Genomic DNA, 16143 nt, shown 5'->3' with positions numbered 1-16143 from the left:
TCAGTGAGCGGACCTCGTATGGTCGCATCGCATAGTCAGGTGTTGTGGTATGGGTAATATTTAGGGTACTATACGACATCCAGGATGATGCACAAATCACACGAGGCGCGACGGGCAGGGATCGCCCGGCAGATCAGTGCCCTCAGAGCTCCCTCAGGTAAGCTCGTGGCCCCTGAATCCCGCCCGCGAGCATGACACCTTCGACCATACGCTGAACCCATCGCTTCCCCCTCTCTCCCAATAGCGCTGCTCCACTCCTCCGGTCTTGGCTGCTCCTCCGCCCAGTGCCGCGCAACGGGGCGGAGTTCAGGTCACTTCCTCCGGATCGCATCACTCACCTTTCACGCCCGAATCCTCACTTACTTCCCAGCCATCCCAGGACGACCGCGCCTGCATCCAGTTACAGTAAGTGTGTCGTTTCATCTGCTCCTCGTCGATACAGTTGCCCGGGTCTTCCGGAGGCGGGGTTGGGCCAACACGGGCGATAGCGCGCGCTGGCCGCACTGGCTACACTGGCCGACTGCATTGCAGAGCTCGACCTCATCTCAGCAACCTCGTCCATGTCCAATGGGCCTATTTCGCTGGTGTCTGAGCTTTGCAAAGTCCCAAACGAGTCGAGACGCCGGCCCTCTTTGCCCTCCAGGTGTCCCCAGATTGACCTGTTCCCATTTCTTGCACCCAACCTGCCTTTAAATCGCTTTTTTTTTTTGTTTTTGTTTTTATTTCTTTGAACCTCCTACGATTCGCATCAACCGTGACTTTCGAAATCCGATATTAATCACCCGATCCTCATTTAGAACTGCCACTTCCGTTCGTCACCGTTCTACTGCTGCTACGTCAGTCCGCGGTACCATCATCGCCTCCTCCCCCCCCGCCGCTAGCACCAACACCTTCGTCGAATCACCGCCATCCTTTTCGAGGGATACAATCAAGCTGGCAGGAAATAAGCGCCGTAGCTTTTCTTCTCAGGGTGGGTTGCTGAACAGAATGTTCAGTGGCTCCTCGAGCCCACCGAAAGATAAGACAGAAGCCGTCGTACCCGGCATCGACACGAGCTCCCTCAGCCTCCAGCCCGAGAACGCCAGCCCTCGCGAGAAGCGCTTCTCCCCGCCCGGCACCGGATTTTTTCGTCGACAGAGCGACGACCAGGGTCCCGCGGGCGAAAAGAAGCGCAGGAGCAGCACCGTCACCAAGGCGGCGAGCTTCTTTAGCAACGCCAAAAACTCCCTCAGCCTGAACGGCACCCGCGAAGGCTCCTCGTTCAGCACCAGTCCACAGATCTCGGAGAGTCCTTTTTCGAAACTTGGAAAAATGGACCCGGCCCTGAGCGTCCCGCAAGGGTCCTTCAACAATTCAGCTGGAGAATCGGTCCCCACTGCTCGCTCCTCCTTCCGCGTGGGTGTAACAGAAGATCGCAATCGAAAATGTCGGCGCACAATGGAAGATACACATGCATACCTGTACAACTTTCTCGGCACTCCCGCCCCAACAAATTTCGACATAAATGGCAATGATCCTCCGGGAGGCGCCAGCGAGTCCCAGATATCCGACGATTCGTCAAATGCAGTGGAAACAGACAATGGCTACTTTGCAATTTTCGACGGGCATGCGGGTAACTTCGCCGCGGAGTGGTGTGGCAAGAAGCTGCATTTGATTCTGGAAGAGATCATGCGCAAGAGCCCCAGTACGCCCGTGCCAGAGCTTCTTGACCAAACGTTCACCAGCGTGGATCAACAATTGGAGAAGCTACCGCTCAAGAATAGCGGCTGTACTGCCGTCACCGCAGTGCTCCGCTGGGAAGATCGCGTGCCCAGCTCACATTCAGCTACCGGATCTACTGCTCTCGCTCCTGCGGCTGCAGCAGTAAAGGGTGATGCCAGCTCCATCGAAACTCCAACCCAAGATACTGCCTCTGGCGCGTCTGTCCCCAAATTGCAAGAAAAGGCGGTTCGTCAGCGGGTTCTGTATACCGCTAATGTCGGTGATGCCCGCATCGTATTATGCCGCAATGGAAAAGCACTTCGGTTATCATACGACCACAAAGGAAGTGATGAGAACGAAGGAAAGAGAATTGCCAACGCCGGTGGACTAATACTCAACAACCGTGTCAATGGCGTTCTGGCAGTCACTCGTGCTCTGGGCGACACCTATCTCAAGGACTTGGTGACCGGGCACCCATACACTACCGAGACTGTAATTCAGCCCGGTGTCGATGAATTCATTATCCTGGCTTGCGACGGGGTAAGATTTGACTTCCCCCCTCTTCTCCTCCCTCCCAAAGGAACCCCTTCAGTGCAATACCAAGCTAACTTAAATTTCTCTTCTCTAGTTATGGGATGTCTGCAGTGACCAAGAGGCTGTCGATCTTGTCCGCAATGTGCAAGATGCCCAACACGCTTCCAAGATCCTGGTCGATCATGCCCTTGCCCGTTTTAGCACCGACAATCTGTCTTGTATGGTTATTCGCCTTGATGCGAACCGTGTCAAGGACGTAGTCAGCAATAAGGCAGACCCGATCGGCGTGGACGGGGACCCATCAGCCAATGTGCCTCACGGTGTGAGCGAAGCCGACAAAATCGTGGAGGGTGCTCGGAGAAGCATGGCCAGTGCCGGACTCACCGATAACCCCGAGGCAGCAGAGAAGGCTGGCGAGGAGATTCTGGAAAAGATGGCCAAAAACAACGACCAAGAGCCGGGACCCGAGTTGAGTTTAAGTGAAAATGCTGAGCTGCCCAACGTGGACATTTTGAGCTCAAGTAACGCGCCCCGGGATAACAATTAGCTTACCCGGGGTTTCGTTACGAGGCCCAGATCCCCAGAAGGCTCTGAAGTAGTAGCAAACAGATAGAAAGCGTGCATAACTCGCGTTTACCTGTCTTTGGTCGATCATTTTTTGATGCTTCCGTATGGCTTCATTGTTCGCCTTGGGGTCTGAAGTTTCCTCCGTCCTTACTGCCTTTCTCCGCCTCTTCTTCCCCTATTGATTATATTTTGCACATCGGCGCTCGATTTATGATTTCTACCATTCACATCCTGCTTTTTTTGTGTTGCCACCTACGAAGAAGTTGGGCCTGGCTACCATGGTGTCCTGGTACTGGCACATATCCAAACCTTGGACCCTTTGCCTGCCATTTGGACTTACGAGTTAAGACCTTATTGCCCCCCCTTCAGTGTTCTTTCCAATCACTTTGTTGTGATATCTGTATGTATGGCTATTTTATTACACAATGTAAACTGAGGCCCGGTCGTTCTATTTCTGACAGAGCTGGTTTTTTTCTGTGCCAGAGTTGATGCAGCGCATGTATGATTGAGGAAATCGGAGTAGTAGTAAGAGTCGAAACTTGATATAGCAGTTGGAGAGGCTGCTGGTTTTATTCCATTTATATCCCGAGGAACAGGCGATTGTCGAGTACTGTTTTGAGAAGAGCTTCGACATCACAGGGGCGTTAGCCACACTCACAGGTGCTTTGATAGTCGACTTTTAAGATAGATTGTCTAGGAAAACTAGTAGGGCAGTTACGATTATCCGTCACAATTGTGATATTGGAATTGTCTAAAAATACAATTTATGCAGTAAAAGAGCCCCCAGATGGTTGAAACACATGATCAAAGTGAAATACAAAGTATCACCCATCGCCTGAGTCTGAAAGGAGAACGGGGAAGATATCGACAGTAGAGTATCGCTCAATGCGGCCCAGCAACAACAAACACAATGACAACGAAGCAAAGACAGAACGGCATCATCTGAACGGCGATTAGCCGCTCACTGCTGCACTCTCTCGTTGAATTGGTGCTCAGTAATGATTCCTTCTGAGCCCTCACCGCGGTTCTCGGTGCCAATGATGGCGCTGCGCTTGAGCTCCAGCTCGCCGTGCTGCACAGCAGAGGGCCACTCCGCAGCATAGAAGGCATCATGCACGTCCCGCCAGAGGATCTTCACATCCTCCGCGCCCTCGGGATATTCGCCGTCAACCTCGCCAATCTTGATCTCATCGCCGGAGATATCACTCAGGTGCTTCTCAAGCGCGGCAATGCGCTCTTCATTTGACTCCGCCTGGGCAATTTGGCGCTGGAAAGCCTCACGGCGGCGTTGACGAGCTTTACGAGTCAAATATCCACGCTTGGATGATCGATCCAGGAAACCGTTTTCGATCTCCTTCTCCTGAATAGCCAGAACTGCAGCAATATCCGCCACGGAGGTGGCCTTTTGGTCCATGAGGGCGCGCGCACGTTCCTTCTTCTCCATGGGCTTGCCAATTCGCTTCTTGTTCATCTTGTCGAATTCCTCCGCAGCCACTGGGTCGCGCGGCCGCTTCAGTGCCAGGAAATCTTCTGTCACAGTGATAAGCTCCTCGGGCGGGGCAAGCTGGCGCTGCATCGAGAATTCGCGAAGCAGCTGGTACGCGCGCAGGCCGAGGCGCGAGTCGCCGAAGTGGACGGAATAGTACGGCACCCACATGTCTCGGCGGAAATCAGCGGGCACGGTCTTCTTCCCGTGGTAAACCATTTGGCGCAGGAGGTTGTTTTTCTACGACACGGATTGAATTGTTAGTCCGCTGCGGTCATAATTCCGAAAGAAAGGGAGTGACTGGACATGAGACAGGCAACGATTTCATCTGAAGTGATCAAAGCCTTAGCCACCGAGAATCAGGACGAAGACTCACCTCCAAATACCGAGTCAGGGAATACACGACCTGTTTCGTCCGAACATTATGGTAGGCAAAGATGTGCTTGCCGTGAGCGACCGAATTCAAGGCCTTCTGCAACCGCACACCTTCCCTCTTGGCGTGTTCCTTGAATGCATTCGAGTTGGCCTCTCGGGGCTTTCCTTGTATAGGCTGTTTTGGATCGACTGGTGGCCTGCGGACAAATTTCGACAAGGCCGCGACTTTGGTTGAGTCCAGGAACTTCTGGATCGGTCTCGAGGCCGTGCTAGAGGAGGCCATTGTGGCCGGAGATTGTGTGCAGTCACTCGAAAAGGACAGTCAGGAGCGATTCCGCGGGTTCTATCGCATCGATCGGGGCGATTGGGGCGAGGGTCGTCGTCGGTGTTGACGGGAGGCGAGGACGGAGGTGGATTTTTTGACGGGGCAGCCGTGGTCTTGGCGCCGTCTGCAGGTCTCCGCATCGCCTTATCGTTCTACAACCCGCCCCCCATTGCTCTCACGCGTCGACTCCCTCGAATCCCACGTCTCCCTGCGAGGATGCATACTCTCGATCACCCATCGCACACATACTAAATACCCTGTTCGTTCCTGTCGATCCGAACCTCCGCGACGGAGGTTGCGGGCGACATGGACGCAGCTACGGGACATGACGCAGGCGCGCGTAGGGGAGGCCCGTTCCTGTACCCATGGGTATGTTTCCCACCGAATCGACGCTGATCGGTGTCCTAACCAACTTCAGAATCGTAGGCTGCGCAATCTGATGGGCATCTGGGTGCGCAACTTGGATGTGACTCCGCCTGCGAGCCGAGCTCGCGGAAAGACGATCGACGACGACGATATCCCCAACACCATGAAATCGCCGTCCAAAATCCTAGCACAGAAAGACAGCCATGCCTTACACCCGTCCCGATCGTTTTCTGATCTCAAATCGCGAGGCGAACCGGATTACCAAGAGAACATGAAGCAAAAGCGGTCTCAGTTAGTTGAATCAGCTCGCCGGCGCAGCCTGCCTTGGAACGATCCCAACCCAAGGTCACGACAAGCGAAACTCGATGAGATTGTCAAGAACCGTATGGCGGATTCATTTTTCTCTATCCATTGCGATGGAATTGAAGATCCCCTGTACATCAGTGAAACGGTCTCGAAGACGACAAACCCCAGTTTTCAGTTCTTTGACTTAAACGCATCATGGCCATTGGTGTGTCGCCGTGATACCATTACCATCAGAGTTTGGGCAAAAACAGAGACTATGTCTGAGTTCATCTGGCTGGTCGAATTGAAGCAGAACCTACGATATTTGCAATTTTTGGGGAAGAGCCTTGACAGCTTCCATCAGCCGTTGCCTGCCAATTGCCTTGTTTTCCATCTCACGGATGGTGTATATGCCAATTTAACGGATATACCACCGGTAGAGAAGCCTTTTGACATGGTAGCTCCTCGGGCCATTGCCGATGGACGAGCTCTTCCAACGTCTTCCTACGATCAGTTGATGAAAATGGTCAATCTAGATGTGGTGCTCCAGGATACATTGGCAACAACCAGAAATATCGAGGCTCAGATTGGTGGTATCGTCACAAGAAACGAGAAAACGTTATCGCTCGTCACCGAGGATGCGACTGCAGAGCAAAGGCTTGAATATATCCGGGGCTTGGTCGATGCCCAGCGGAAGACGAATCAACGAACATCGAAGCGCAGGGATGATCTGCAAGCGAGTATCTCCTACCGCCGGAAAGCCATGGAACATGGATGGGCTATCATGGACAAGGAACGAAGTCATCTTCCCGATGCCCGGGGGAACATGATCCAAAGCGAGGAATTACTCAACCAGGCCCATGAGGAGACCAAGGGCCAGATTCGACGCATTGCAGAGGACTTGGCCAACATCTATCCCATTGACCCTATTCCTGAACAGACCTTGGGGTTTACCATCCGGGGCCTGCCGCTTCCCAATTCGAGCTCCGCCGAGTTCGGAGATGCAAATCCCACGGTGATTGCGGCAGCTCTGGGATATGCCGCCCACCTGGTGTACCTGCTGTCATTTTATCTTTCGATGGTGATTCCCTACCCAATTGTTCCACACAGTTCGACCTCCTTGATCCAGGATCCCGTGTCCAGGGACCTCGCGCAGCGCACTTATCCTCTCTACCCAGTCGGTGGAGATTACAAATTTGGGTACGGCGTGTTTCTCCTGAACAAGGACATTGAATTCTTGCTCAACAAGCAAGGCGTCCGCGTACTGGACATTCGCCACACTCTCCCGAACCTCAAATATCTCATCTACGTACTGACCGCTGTTACGCAAGACCTTCCGGCCCGGAAGTCTGGTGGCATTCGGGGGCTTTTCACGGGCAGATATACGCCCACTCTTTCCCGCCGCAACAGCACGGACAGTGCTGCCTCGGGTGAGCTTGTCCAGCCACGCAGAGCTGCGGACGTGGTCAGTCGCATGAGTGGACTCACTCTGAACGATACGGCCAAAACCCCAACGGCCGTTGCGGGGCCTTCTTTGTCAACGCGAGCTTAAACCTTGCGACCACATATCCCATTCTTGTACTTGTCCGCTGGATGGGCATGCTTGTATTTCTGTCCATCTATGCCCCCTTTTTTTGGTTCGATATTAGCATGCTGGGTCATTTTCGGTGTGGCGTGGATACTTTGATTTGTTCTTTGGCCTGTACATTAGCTTCTGTAAAGGCGTACGGTACATTCACCGCTGGATTGCATTAGCGAATGGGATTTCTTTCAACCACTGAGGTTACTCTCGAGTCAATTATAGGTCCTGGGCATCATGAGCAGTGAAACCGTTCACGTGGATGTGTATAATTGTACTAGTATGCTTAGGTGTATACCATCATGATAGTATGTCTGGGCCGAGGTGAGATTGGCGGATGTCTCAAACCGATCGGGCTCATAGATTGAGCGGTCCCGAGGCCGAGTCCGAACCCTCGGGATCGACCTTAACGTGGCCCAACGTCATGGCGATCTGGATTTTCGCGATCGGTGGTGTTTATGTTTATATTAGTTATGGTTCTTGTCGCCGGGGGTTCATTGGCGCCTCCAGCAGAAGCGAGCGGGTGCAATCCACTCGAGGGTTTGGCGATGTAACTCTTACACTTTCTGCTACCCCGCAGGGGCTATTCCATTATACAATCGAAATCGGTGGCTGGCCCTGGCGACGTGGACGACGGCAGATATTTTTTTTTCCGGATGCAAAATTTTTCTTTGGATATTCCTCTCCCTTTGTCCTCATCGCACTGCCCAGTCGTGAATTGTCGCATTTCCCTCTAGTCCAATGGCCCCGTCCAGCCGCTCCTAACCAGGCCTCCTCCAAGCGCGGCCCACCGCCTTCCAGCTTATCTTCGCTTTGCATCGGCTTTCCCCAGGCACCCTCCAGCGCCCGCTAAACCCACCTGCAACAGACTGCTCACAACATGGGACTCGACGCGGATGTCGGCAAGTCGCTGTCACCCTCCGCTGCCCCGCAGCATAGGCGCGGCTATCAGGCTTGCGATCCGTGTCGCAAGCGCAAGGTGAAGTGTGACTTGGGCAGTATGATCAATCCCCCCGCTGTGACTGGCTATCTCCTCTAACTAACCAAATATTATGCAGGCGTCGATAATCCTCGTCCCCCGCCCTGTGTACGATGTCGTCGCGAGAGCAAGCGATGTGAATTCTCGGCCACGCGCCGCAAGCGCAAGCTGTCTGAAGCGGCCGAAGACACCGAGGGCCCCGGCCCCGTCCTCCAACGCGACAAGCGTATGATGATCGGGGAGGTCTCTGTAAAAGACCAGCCGACTGAAGGATCGCCGTTCCCCTCATCGGAGCCCTCATTCGACGCCGAGGCCTTTCGCGCGCGCCAGAGATGGCCAGAGACAACCCCCGCAGCTGCAGCCCAACGGTATACCCCCAGCGCTCCAAGCTCCTCCACAACCCGGCCCTTCGTGGAAACCAGAACCCCGCGCCTGCCACAATATAGTGCTGGAGATCGCAACTCGGTACCCGTGTATGGCGGGCAACCGATGATGAATCGGACTGCGGTGGAGCTCTTGTCGCCAGCCATCACAAACACCCATGACGCGCTACATCTACTTTCAGAGGCGGCGGGCAGAACTGAAGACCTCAACCGCCAAAGCCTTGAGAACCGCTACAATGCCAGACAGTCTGTCTCATCTTTCAACTCTGGTCCTTCTCCATTACCACATGGGAACTCGCCCGGGAATGTGAGCGGATCATTCTCACGGACTCCGCGATCCGGCTTGTCTGTTGCTGGTAACAATGGCTATTTCCATGGTGGTGGATCAGGTATCATGGACTCCCAGATATCTGAAGCTGTTGATCAACAGGAGGGTCCCGCCCAAACTCAAGACCCGGGGTATATCGATGCAGTTCGGGCTTGGTCTCGGCTGCGGTTCGTTCGTGCTGGTTGGATGACAGTGGAAGAAGGCATGGATTATGTGGCATATTACTACGAGAACCTTGCTCCCATGAGCCCTGTTGTAACACCGGACTACTCACAGCCTTCTACGCATCGAACATTGCTCACAGAAGAGCCAGTGCTAGCGGTGACTATTCTCACCATTGCTTCTCGGCATTTGAAGCCCCAGGGGGACGGGGCGAGCACTCGGGCATTTTATATTCACGACCGTCTCTGGTCATATCTTCGCGGTATGATTGAAAGGCTCTTTTGGGGCCAAGAGAAGTTTGATGCAAGCGGGCCTGGGGTTCGGGGACCTCGAGGATTGGATTTGGCGCCAACTTCGGGAAGACCCAATGTGAAAGGTAACTTGAGAGCTCTTGGGACTGTGGAAGCCCTCTTGATTCTCACGGACTGGCACCCAAGGAACCTCCATTTCCCGCCGGGTGATGATGAGAATACGCTTCTAGACACAGAGGCGCAGGCGCATGGTCATGACAATCTGGATGGTGATGACCATGCGGGTGTTAAAGGACCCGCTGCCTCTGCAGAAGGAAGACTGGCGTTCCAAAAGTGGCTGGAGCCTGCGTGGCGATCGGATCGAATGTCGTGGATGCTGCTCAGTACCGCGCAAGCCTTGGCTTTCGAACTCGGTGTTTTTGACCAAAAGAGTGAGCCCAAAGGCGCTCCCGAGACCCCAACCGAGCAAGCAAGGAAACGTAGACTACGACGGTTGATTCTCGTTTTCATCACGCACAGCAGTGGACGTCTTGGGATTCCATCCATGCTCCCGTTGCCCGAATGGGGCCAGGACCCTGCTTCGACCACCCCGGATACCAACGAAGGCGACTCGGATTTGGACCGGATGCAAGATTGTTGGATGGGTATCTCTAAGATTGTATATCAGGCCAACCACCAGCTTTTTGCTTCGACAGAGCAGACCTCTGAATTGATTCGAAGTGGGAAGTACCGAGAGCGCATAGACTGGTTTCAGCCTCAGTTGCGCGAGTTCCGACAGAACCTAGACCGAGTTAACTGTGAGTTTTCTACTCTCAATGACCAGAAAAGTTATATCACATTATTAACAGCAAATCGTTAGTGACACCCGCCATGCGAAGCGTCTTGATCATTGAATATGAGTATACACGTGAGTTGATAAATATGGCATTTCTTTTTGGAATCGTGGCACTAATGGAAAACAGGCCTCTACGTCAATTCTCTGGCTTTGCAAGCGGTTGTCGACCGTTGGACTACCATGTCCAACGAGTCTGGTCAGGCTGGACGTCCAGGTATGGGGCCGTCGGCAGGCAGCAGTGGTTGGTTCCGGACCCTGATGGAGCTCTATCGTGTCAATGAGCAATATATTCAAGAGGTCGTGGATGCTTCCCGGCGAATCCTCCAGACCGTTTTGGACGGACTCGTTCCCGGGGGCCGTCTGAAGCATGCCCCGATTCGGACTTTCTTCCGCATATTATCTGGCATGATTTTTATTTTGAAAGTACGTTCTCTCCTGCTATGTCGAGTGGGCAAAGGGCTTTGATTAACTGACTCCACCTATTAGGCTTTCACATTGGGTGCTCGAGAAGACGATGTGCGAGTCTCTTTGGATCTTCAAGACCGGACCGTGGAGGCGTTGCGGACCTTTGTCGTGGATGATGTGCACATTAGCAACACTGTCGCACGGTTGCTCGAGCTTTTGACCAGTAGCATTCGAACGCGCTTCTTGCGTTTCGCACCGCATGACCGTGGTGCCGATGGTGAGGCACACGACCGCGGTTCAGCACCAGTTTCACGAGCCCAGTCCCCGCCGCGCGAGGCCGTATCGGGTCGCCGTGATGGCCCACAAACCCCTTGGTCATCCGCCCACGGCCAAGATGCAACTCCGAGCGGAAGTGGATTGGGATATGTGGAGAGTAACGGCGCCATTGGGTCGGGTCACGATCCTTTGGCCAGTATCCCTTCACAGCCCATTAACTCTTCCAACCTGAACGTCTCTTTCATGCCACCTCCGCCATCCGTGTACTACAACTACTATGATTCCAATGCCACCATGCCGACGAATGATATGGGACGGTCCTCACCAAACCATGTTGTCTCGTCGCAGACGGTTGGAGACACGAACGGGGCGGGCAGTACGTCGGGCACTCTGGACTGGTTTGCCTTGCCACTAGATCAATTCTTTAACAGCTCCACCGGGGTGGTCGACCAAGGTTTAGGTGGAACTGGGCCGATGCTAGGCGAGTTCGATATGCTTGAGGTGCTGCTCAACGAGGGATATGATGGCAATGCCAACGGCGAGGGCGAGTCTGGAGGTGGGGCGCTCGCGTCTCAGTTTCTGCCCTGACAGCCCTGACAGTGACAGCTCCACGATGACACCTCGGATTTGATGAGACACGTACTATGTTTTGCTCTTTCTTTGCCCCTTTACCCGTTTAACTAGATACCCCTGCGGACCCCCCGCCTGGCGTCTTCGTGACTATGCAAGTATTCGGCCGTGATTGGTCAATGTCGCAATTTGGTTGAAACATGACACTCTCTCCTGCCTTTTCCATGGTAACTCCCTCCGTACCTACCATCAACTGTAGAACCCTTTTTGCTTTTTTGCTGCATCGTGGTTTTTTCTGTAATTGGACATGCCGTAGTTCCTGGAGATTGACGGTGTTCCGGGCCTCCGACGGTCTCAAGATTGCGGAGCCCTCGTTTCATCGCATGATGGCAGAACTTTCACATGCTGAGCGCTTGAGCTTGTGTTTTCAGCCTCGCAGAATAAGGCCAGCGGGTGGCTTGAGTTTGGAATGTCTCTGATTTCCTTGGACCAGGGTGGTATTCAGAGGTGGGAAGGTAAATATGACGCCGATGGAGCCATGATGGACTAAGCTTGCGTGAGGTTGAATGGTGTTCGCCTGTAATGACCTCCTCATGCATGTCGTATTGCATCGGACGTATCTAGAACTAGCACTGAACCATGTTGGATACTATGTAGACGCACTAGCAGGCAAAGATCGGGATTTGATAATCGGCGAGGCCGAAGGGTAGCCATCATATCAACGGGCCGGGACAGCGGACTTGGCCTCCCCGGTAAGATGCATCTTCTCACCCCGTCTAGGGCCGGCAGCTGCACCTATCACGCTCGACCATCCACGCAGATGTGATGGCAAGTTCATCACTGAGGCCAGCCCTCTATCTCGTCAATCCAGCTCGGACGATCGCATACCCAGTTGGGTTATTGCGGAAGTCTAATCGAGGTGGATCGCCGAAAGATCTCACAGCCGGGATAACTATGGTCGCTCTCAGGGCTGGGTTCTGCAGGCGATAAGCATCTCGAAGCCTTTCGTGCTCTCTATTCTCTCCGTCAAGGGTCACATCGTCCGGCCGATCTGTTTCCTGGGCACTCTTGGCCGTGAATGCTTGTATGCATCTTGTGAGCATGCAGGGCTCAACGTACGTGCAGGGCCGATCGCGACTCGGACTCCGCGCGATATTATTGTATTCTATAGTAGAGTCAATCTACATTCGACATGACGGACTGACACTTCTCCCCGATGCTGCGGTGTATTCCCCCAGCGTTAGGCTTGTTTGCTTGTTTGCTATGGATCCAATCCGATCGCGGGGTCCCCTAGTACCTAGGGCAATCTACTTGTAGTAATGCCCAGTCGCGTTTCGTCCAGTCTGGGGTCACAATTGGACTCCGTCGAAGGATCCAAGCGACTGCTTCACCCATGGACGCGCCCCGCCAATGACAGCCGCCTATTCCCATGGAACTTCTGGCACGATGTGACCTCGATTGGAGGCGAAAGTCTACGAAGTGCCCGTTTGGGCAAGTGATTGGCCGCGCGTGGAGATAACGGGCGGTGATCGTCAGGGCCCTTTCTCGATCGCCTCAACTTCGACACTGCAGTTCTCAACATTCACGACACTGCTGGGCTAGCCCTGGACTGCCACTGGGCTGCATGCTGCACCAAGCTTGGCAGTGACCCTCGCATGGTCCCTGATCACTTTCCGCGCTCCACTCGCATTCTATCGCTTGGCCCTGGACGGTCCCCTCGCCTGAACTCCGAACAAAAAGGCGAATGGAGATCGTCAGGGCTCCGCCGAATGGATATGACGCTTCCTACATGCTCGTGTTGGTCTTGGCCGGACTTCGCCGTTCTGGGACAACTGTAGCTTGTCGCAACTAAGCCTCCGTGCCTCGCAGCCCCAGTCACCAGGCGAATCCCCCGCCATCAAGGCCCCATCAGTCACCCTAACGCTATCAGACCTGTCCGGCCTCACGAGATGCCGTCTCATGGTCTCTTTGGTTCCCCGCCTCGCCGGGCCACTCTTGGCGGAGTCCGTCGTGGTACTCTGGCTGGCCGATGGAGTCCGCGTCGATCGTGTAGTTTGAAGCCCCGAGTCCCTGCAGGTGCTAGATCGGCACCAGAAGCTTCCTGGAAGAGAAACTTCTCCTTCTCCTGGACCTGGCGATGGGTGCCGTCCACTGAATCTCTTGGTCAAAGGAAACCTAGCAATGGCGAAACACCTCCCATCCTATAAAGGAGTCCTGGTCTCCGGCCCAGTTGGACAGAATCATCCTCTCAACATCCTTCGATCACTCTCCGTTCTTTTTAGAGTATCGTTCTTTCTTTGAATTTCCATTCACTATGGTTGTCTTCAGCAAGGTCACGGCGGTCCTGGCCGGTATTGCCTCCGTCACTTCGGCTGTGCCGATGGGAGGAAAGAACAAGTTCACGATCAACCAGTCTGTTCGCCCGGTCACTAAGGCTCGCACGATCAACTTGCCCGGCATGTACGCCAACGCTCTCTCCAAGTACGGAGCCACTATTCCCACCGGTGTCAAGGCCGCTGCTGATAGCGGCTCCGCCACTACCACCCCGGAGGACAACGATATTGAGTATCTGACTCCCGTCAACGTCGGTGGCACCACTCTGAACCTGGACTTTGACACTGGCTCGGCCGATCTGTAAGTGACAATTGCAGTTGACAGCATCAAAAGATTTGATGTGCTAATCTCCAATATAGTTGGGTTTTCTCCGGAGAACTTCCCGCTTCCGAGAAGTCTGGCCACGCCATCTACAAGCCCAACAACGGCACCAAGCTCTCTGGCGCTTCGTGGTCCATCTCTTACGGTGACCAGAGCTCGGCCAGCGGTGATGTCTACAAGGACACCGTGATCGTTGGTGGTGTCAAGGCCTCTGGTCAGGCCGTTGAGGCCGCCAAGCAGATCAGCCAGCAGTTCGTGCAGGACAAGAACAACGATGGCCTGCTGGGCCTGGCTTTCAGTTCTATCAACACCGTCAAGCCCCAGTCGCAGAAGACCTTCTTTGACACTGTCAAGGGTCATCTCGACCAGCCTCTATTCGCCGTCACCCTGAAGCACAACAAGCCCGGCAGCTACGACTTCGGCTTCATTGACAAGTCCAAGTACACCGGCGAGCTCGCCTACACTGATGTCGATAGCTCTCAGGGCTTCTGGATGTTCACTGCCGACGGATACAAGGTTGGCAGCACCTCTGGTGGTTCCATCAAGGGTATTGCTGGTAAGTCACTTGACACTGTTTCTAGACCTCTCACTATAGATCGATTGACTCACAATATTACCATAGACACCGGCACCACCCTGCTGATGCTTCCCGATGACGTTGTCTCCGCCTACTACAAGCAGGTCGACGGTGCCAAGGAGGACCAGTCCGCCGGTGGCTATACCTTCGCTTGCTCCTCCAAGCTTCCTGACTTCACCGTCACCATCGGCAGCTACGACGCCGTCGTCCCTGGCAACCTGATCAACTACGCCCCCATCACCGACGGCAGCTCCACCTGCTTCGGCGGTATCCAGAGCAACTCCGGCCTGGGTTTCTCCATCTTCGGCGACATCTTCCTGAAGAGCCAGTACACCGTTTTCGACTCCAACGGTCCCCGCCTTGGCTTCGCTGCCCAGGCTTAAGTGATTCTAAAAGAGTCACTCCCTAATGAGCCGAGTACTCTTCCTTCCCCTTAATGGACGTGGAAGAGGAAACCAATCTTTTTTCTTTCTTTTTGCTTTGGCAGGCTGGCTATGGCTAGCAGGCTAGCTTTATTCGGAGGATGTTGAGATGATCTATGTGACAATATCTGACCTTGCGCCTTAAGTCTTGACGCGGCTTGGCTTGTACATGGTGTCTGATAATGCGTACCGCACATAAATAAACAATGCGCATTTGGTTGAGACATTTCCTTTTGTAAAGTTGTACTTTTCATCTGTAGGAGACAGGTGCATTACTTGATCTCATCTCATTTAAGTGTTGTTGCAGCTACATATATCGGACGAATAAACTGCAAGGTACTCTAGCATGAAGTGGAATATATTTTGAGCGTTGGGTCCACCAGGTTTAGTTTTAGAGTCTACCAGAATTCGACTAACCAAAGATACACTGGGGTTTCAGAATCTTCTGAAATAGGTCATCATTTCGCCACTATTCTGGTGACATTGTCCAGAATGAACCCTAGACACGAAAAGCCTGCAGGACCCCCGTCGTACAGGTGAGGACCAATCCATTCCAAATTGACAGGTCTCTGCTCTGCTCCTTGAACCAAGCTACGGACATTGTCACGTAAGGAATTAAGATGGGGTTCAAGTAAAGGGAAGAAATTAAGACTAGTAAATCGAGCTTTGAGCTAAAAATTATGGAATCGCGCCTAAATCCCTCTCAGGCGCGGATGAAGAATGGCAAAAGTGTGGAGAAATGCCGAGTGTGGACCGAGTGGCGGATCATCTCAACCCCAAGTCTCCAGACTCTTCTCGACTTCCAACCGTCCCGCGCGTTCCCCGGCCTGTCTCTCGACCAGGCGTCTCTTCCTCGAGTATTTGAGCACGCCGTCTCCGATTGCGATACACCATCGTTTGCTCCTTGCTCTCGGCCGCTAGTCGTCGCCCGACCGGTTTCCGATTCCCGACACCTGCGCTTCTGCCTCCCTTTCGGACCGGCCCTGTACGCGCGGCGCGAAGCCATTTGAGAATGGCTGTATAAAGGATCGTATTTTGATACCTCAACTTGCTACTTGAAAGGAGACTTGCTGCACTTTTGC

General features: G+C 53.7%; 6 protein-coding genes across 6 annotated transcripts; 5 read left to right on the top strand and 1 right to left on the bottom strand.

Moving 5' to 3' along the window:
- Positions 1-987: 987 nt before the first annotated feature.
- Positions 988-2782, top strand: ptcG (type 2C protein phosphatase PTC1; the record flags this gene model as incomplete). The annotated part of the gene is made up of 2 exons (XM_056618164.1): positions 988-2241; positions 2330-2782. 2 exons carry the CDS (start codon positions 988-990, stop codon positions 2780-2782), a joined length of 1707 nt encoding a protein of 568 aa, XP_056474323.1.
- A 981-nt stretch (positions 2783-3763) lies between these two features.
- On the bottom strand, positions 3764-4946 carry N7532_005669 (mitochondrial 54S ribosomal protein mL67; the record flags this gene model as incomplete). The annotated part of the gene is made up of 2 exons (XM_056618163.1): positions 3764-4528; positions 4665-4946. 2 exons carry the CDS (start codon positions 4944-4946, stop codon positions 3764-3766), a joined length of 1047 nt encoding a protein of 348 aa, XP_056474322.1.
- A 348-nt stretch (positions 4947-5294) lies between these two features.
- Positions 5295-7191, top strand: N7532_005668 (putative UV radiation resistance protein (UVRAG); the record flags this gene model as incomplete). Its single annotated transcript, XM_056618162.1, has 2 exons — positions 5295-5357; positions 5407-7191. The coding sequence occupies 2 exons, from the start codon at positions 5295-5297 to the stop codon at positions 7189-7191; spliced, it is 1848 nt and encodes a 615-aa protein (XP_056474321.1).
- A 907-nt stretch (positions 7192-8098) lies between these two features.
- Positions 8099-11425, top strand: N7532_005667 (uncharacterized protein; the record flags this gene model as incomplete). The annotated part of the gene is made up of 5 exons (XM_056618161.1): positions 8099-8216; positions 8277-10118; positions 10181-10228; positions 10284-10579; positions 10643-11425. The coding sequence occupies 5 exons, from the start codon at positions 8099-8101 to the stop codon at positions 11423-11425; spliced, it is 3087 nt and encodes a 1028-aa protein (XP_056474320.1).
- A 2296-nt stretch (positions 11426-13721) lies between these two features.
- Positions 13722-15022, top strand: N7532_005666 (pepsin-like aspartic protease; the record flags this gene model as incomplete). The annotated part of the gene is made up of 3 exons (XM_056618160.1): positions 13722-14041; positions 14101-14618; positions 14685-15022. The coding sequence occupies 3 exons, from the start codon at positions 13722-13724 to the stop codon at positions 15020-15022; spliced, it is 1176 nt and encodes a 391-aa protein (XP_056474319.1).
- A 719-nt stretch (positions 15023-15741) lies between these two features.
- N7532_005665 (uncharacterized protein) lies at positions 15742-16071 on the top strand (the record flags this gene model as incomplete). The annotated part of the gene is made up of 1 exon (XM_056618159.1): positions 15742-16071. One exon carries the CDS (start codon positions 15742-15744, stop codon positions 16069-16071), a length of 330 nt encoding a protein of 109 aa, XP_056474318.1.
- Between the last annotated feature and the right edge of the window lie 72 nt (positions 16072-16143).

Source organism: Penicillium argentinense (genome assembly GCF_028826775.1).
Source record: "Penicillium argentinense strain IBT 30761 chromosome Unknown utg000005l_segment0_segment0, whole genome shotgun sequence".
Taxonomy (NCBI): domain Eukaryota; kingdom Fungi; phylum Ascomycota; class Eurotiomycetes; order Eurotiales; family Aspergillaceae; genus Penicillium; species Penicillium argentinense.
The sequence above is the reverse complement of the archived record's forward strand: the minus strand, read 5'-3'. Positions and strand labels throughout refer to the sequence as shown.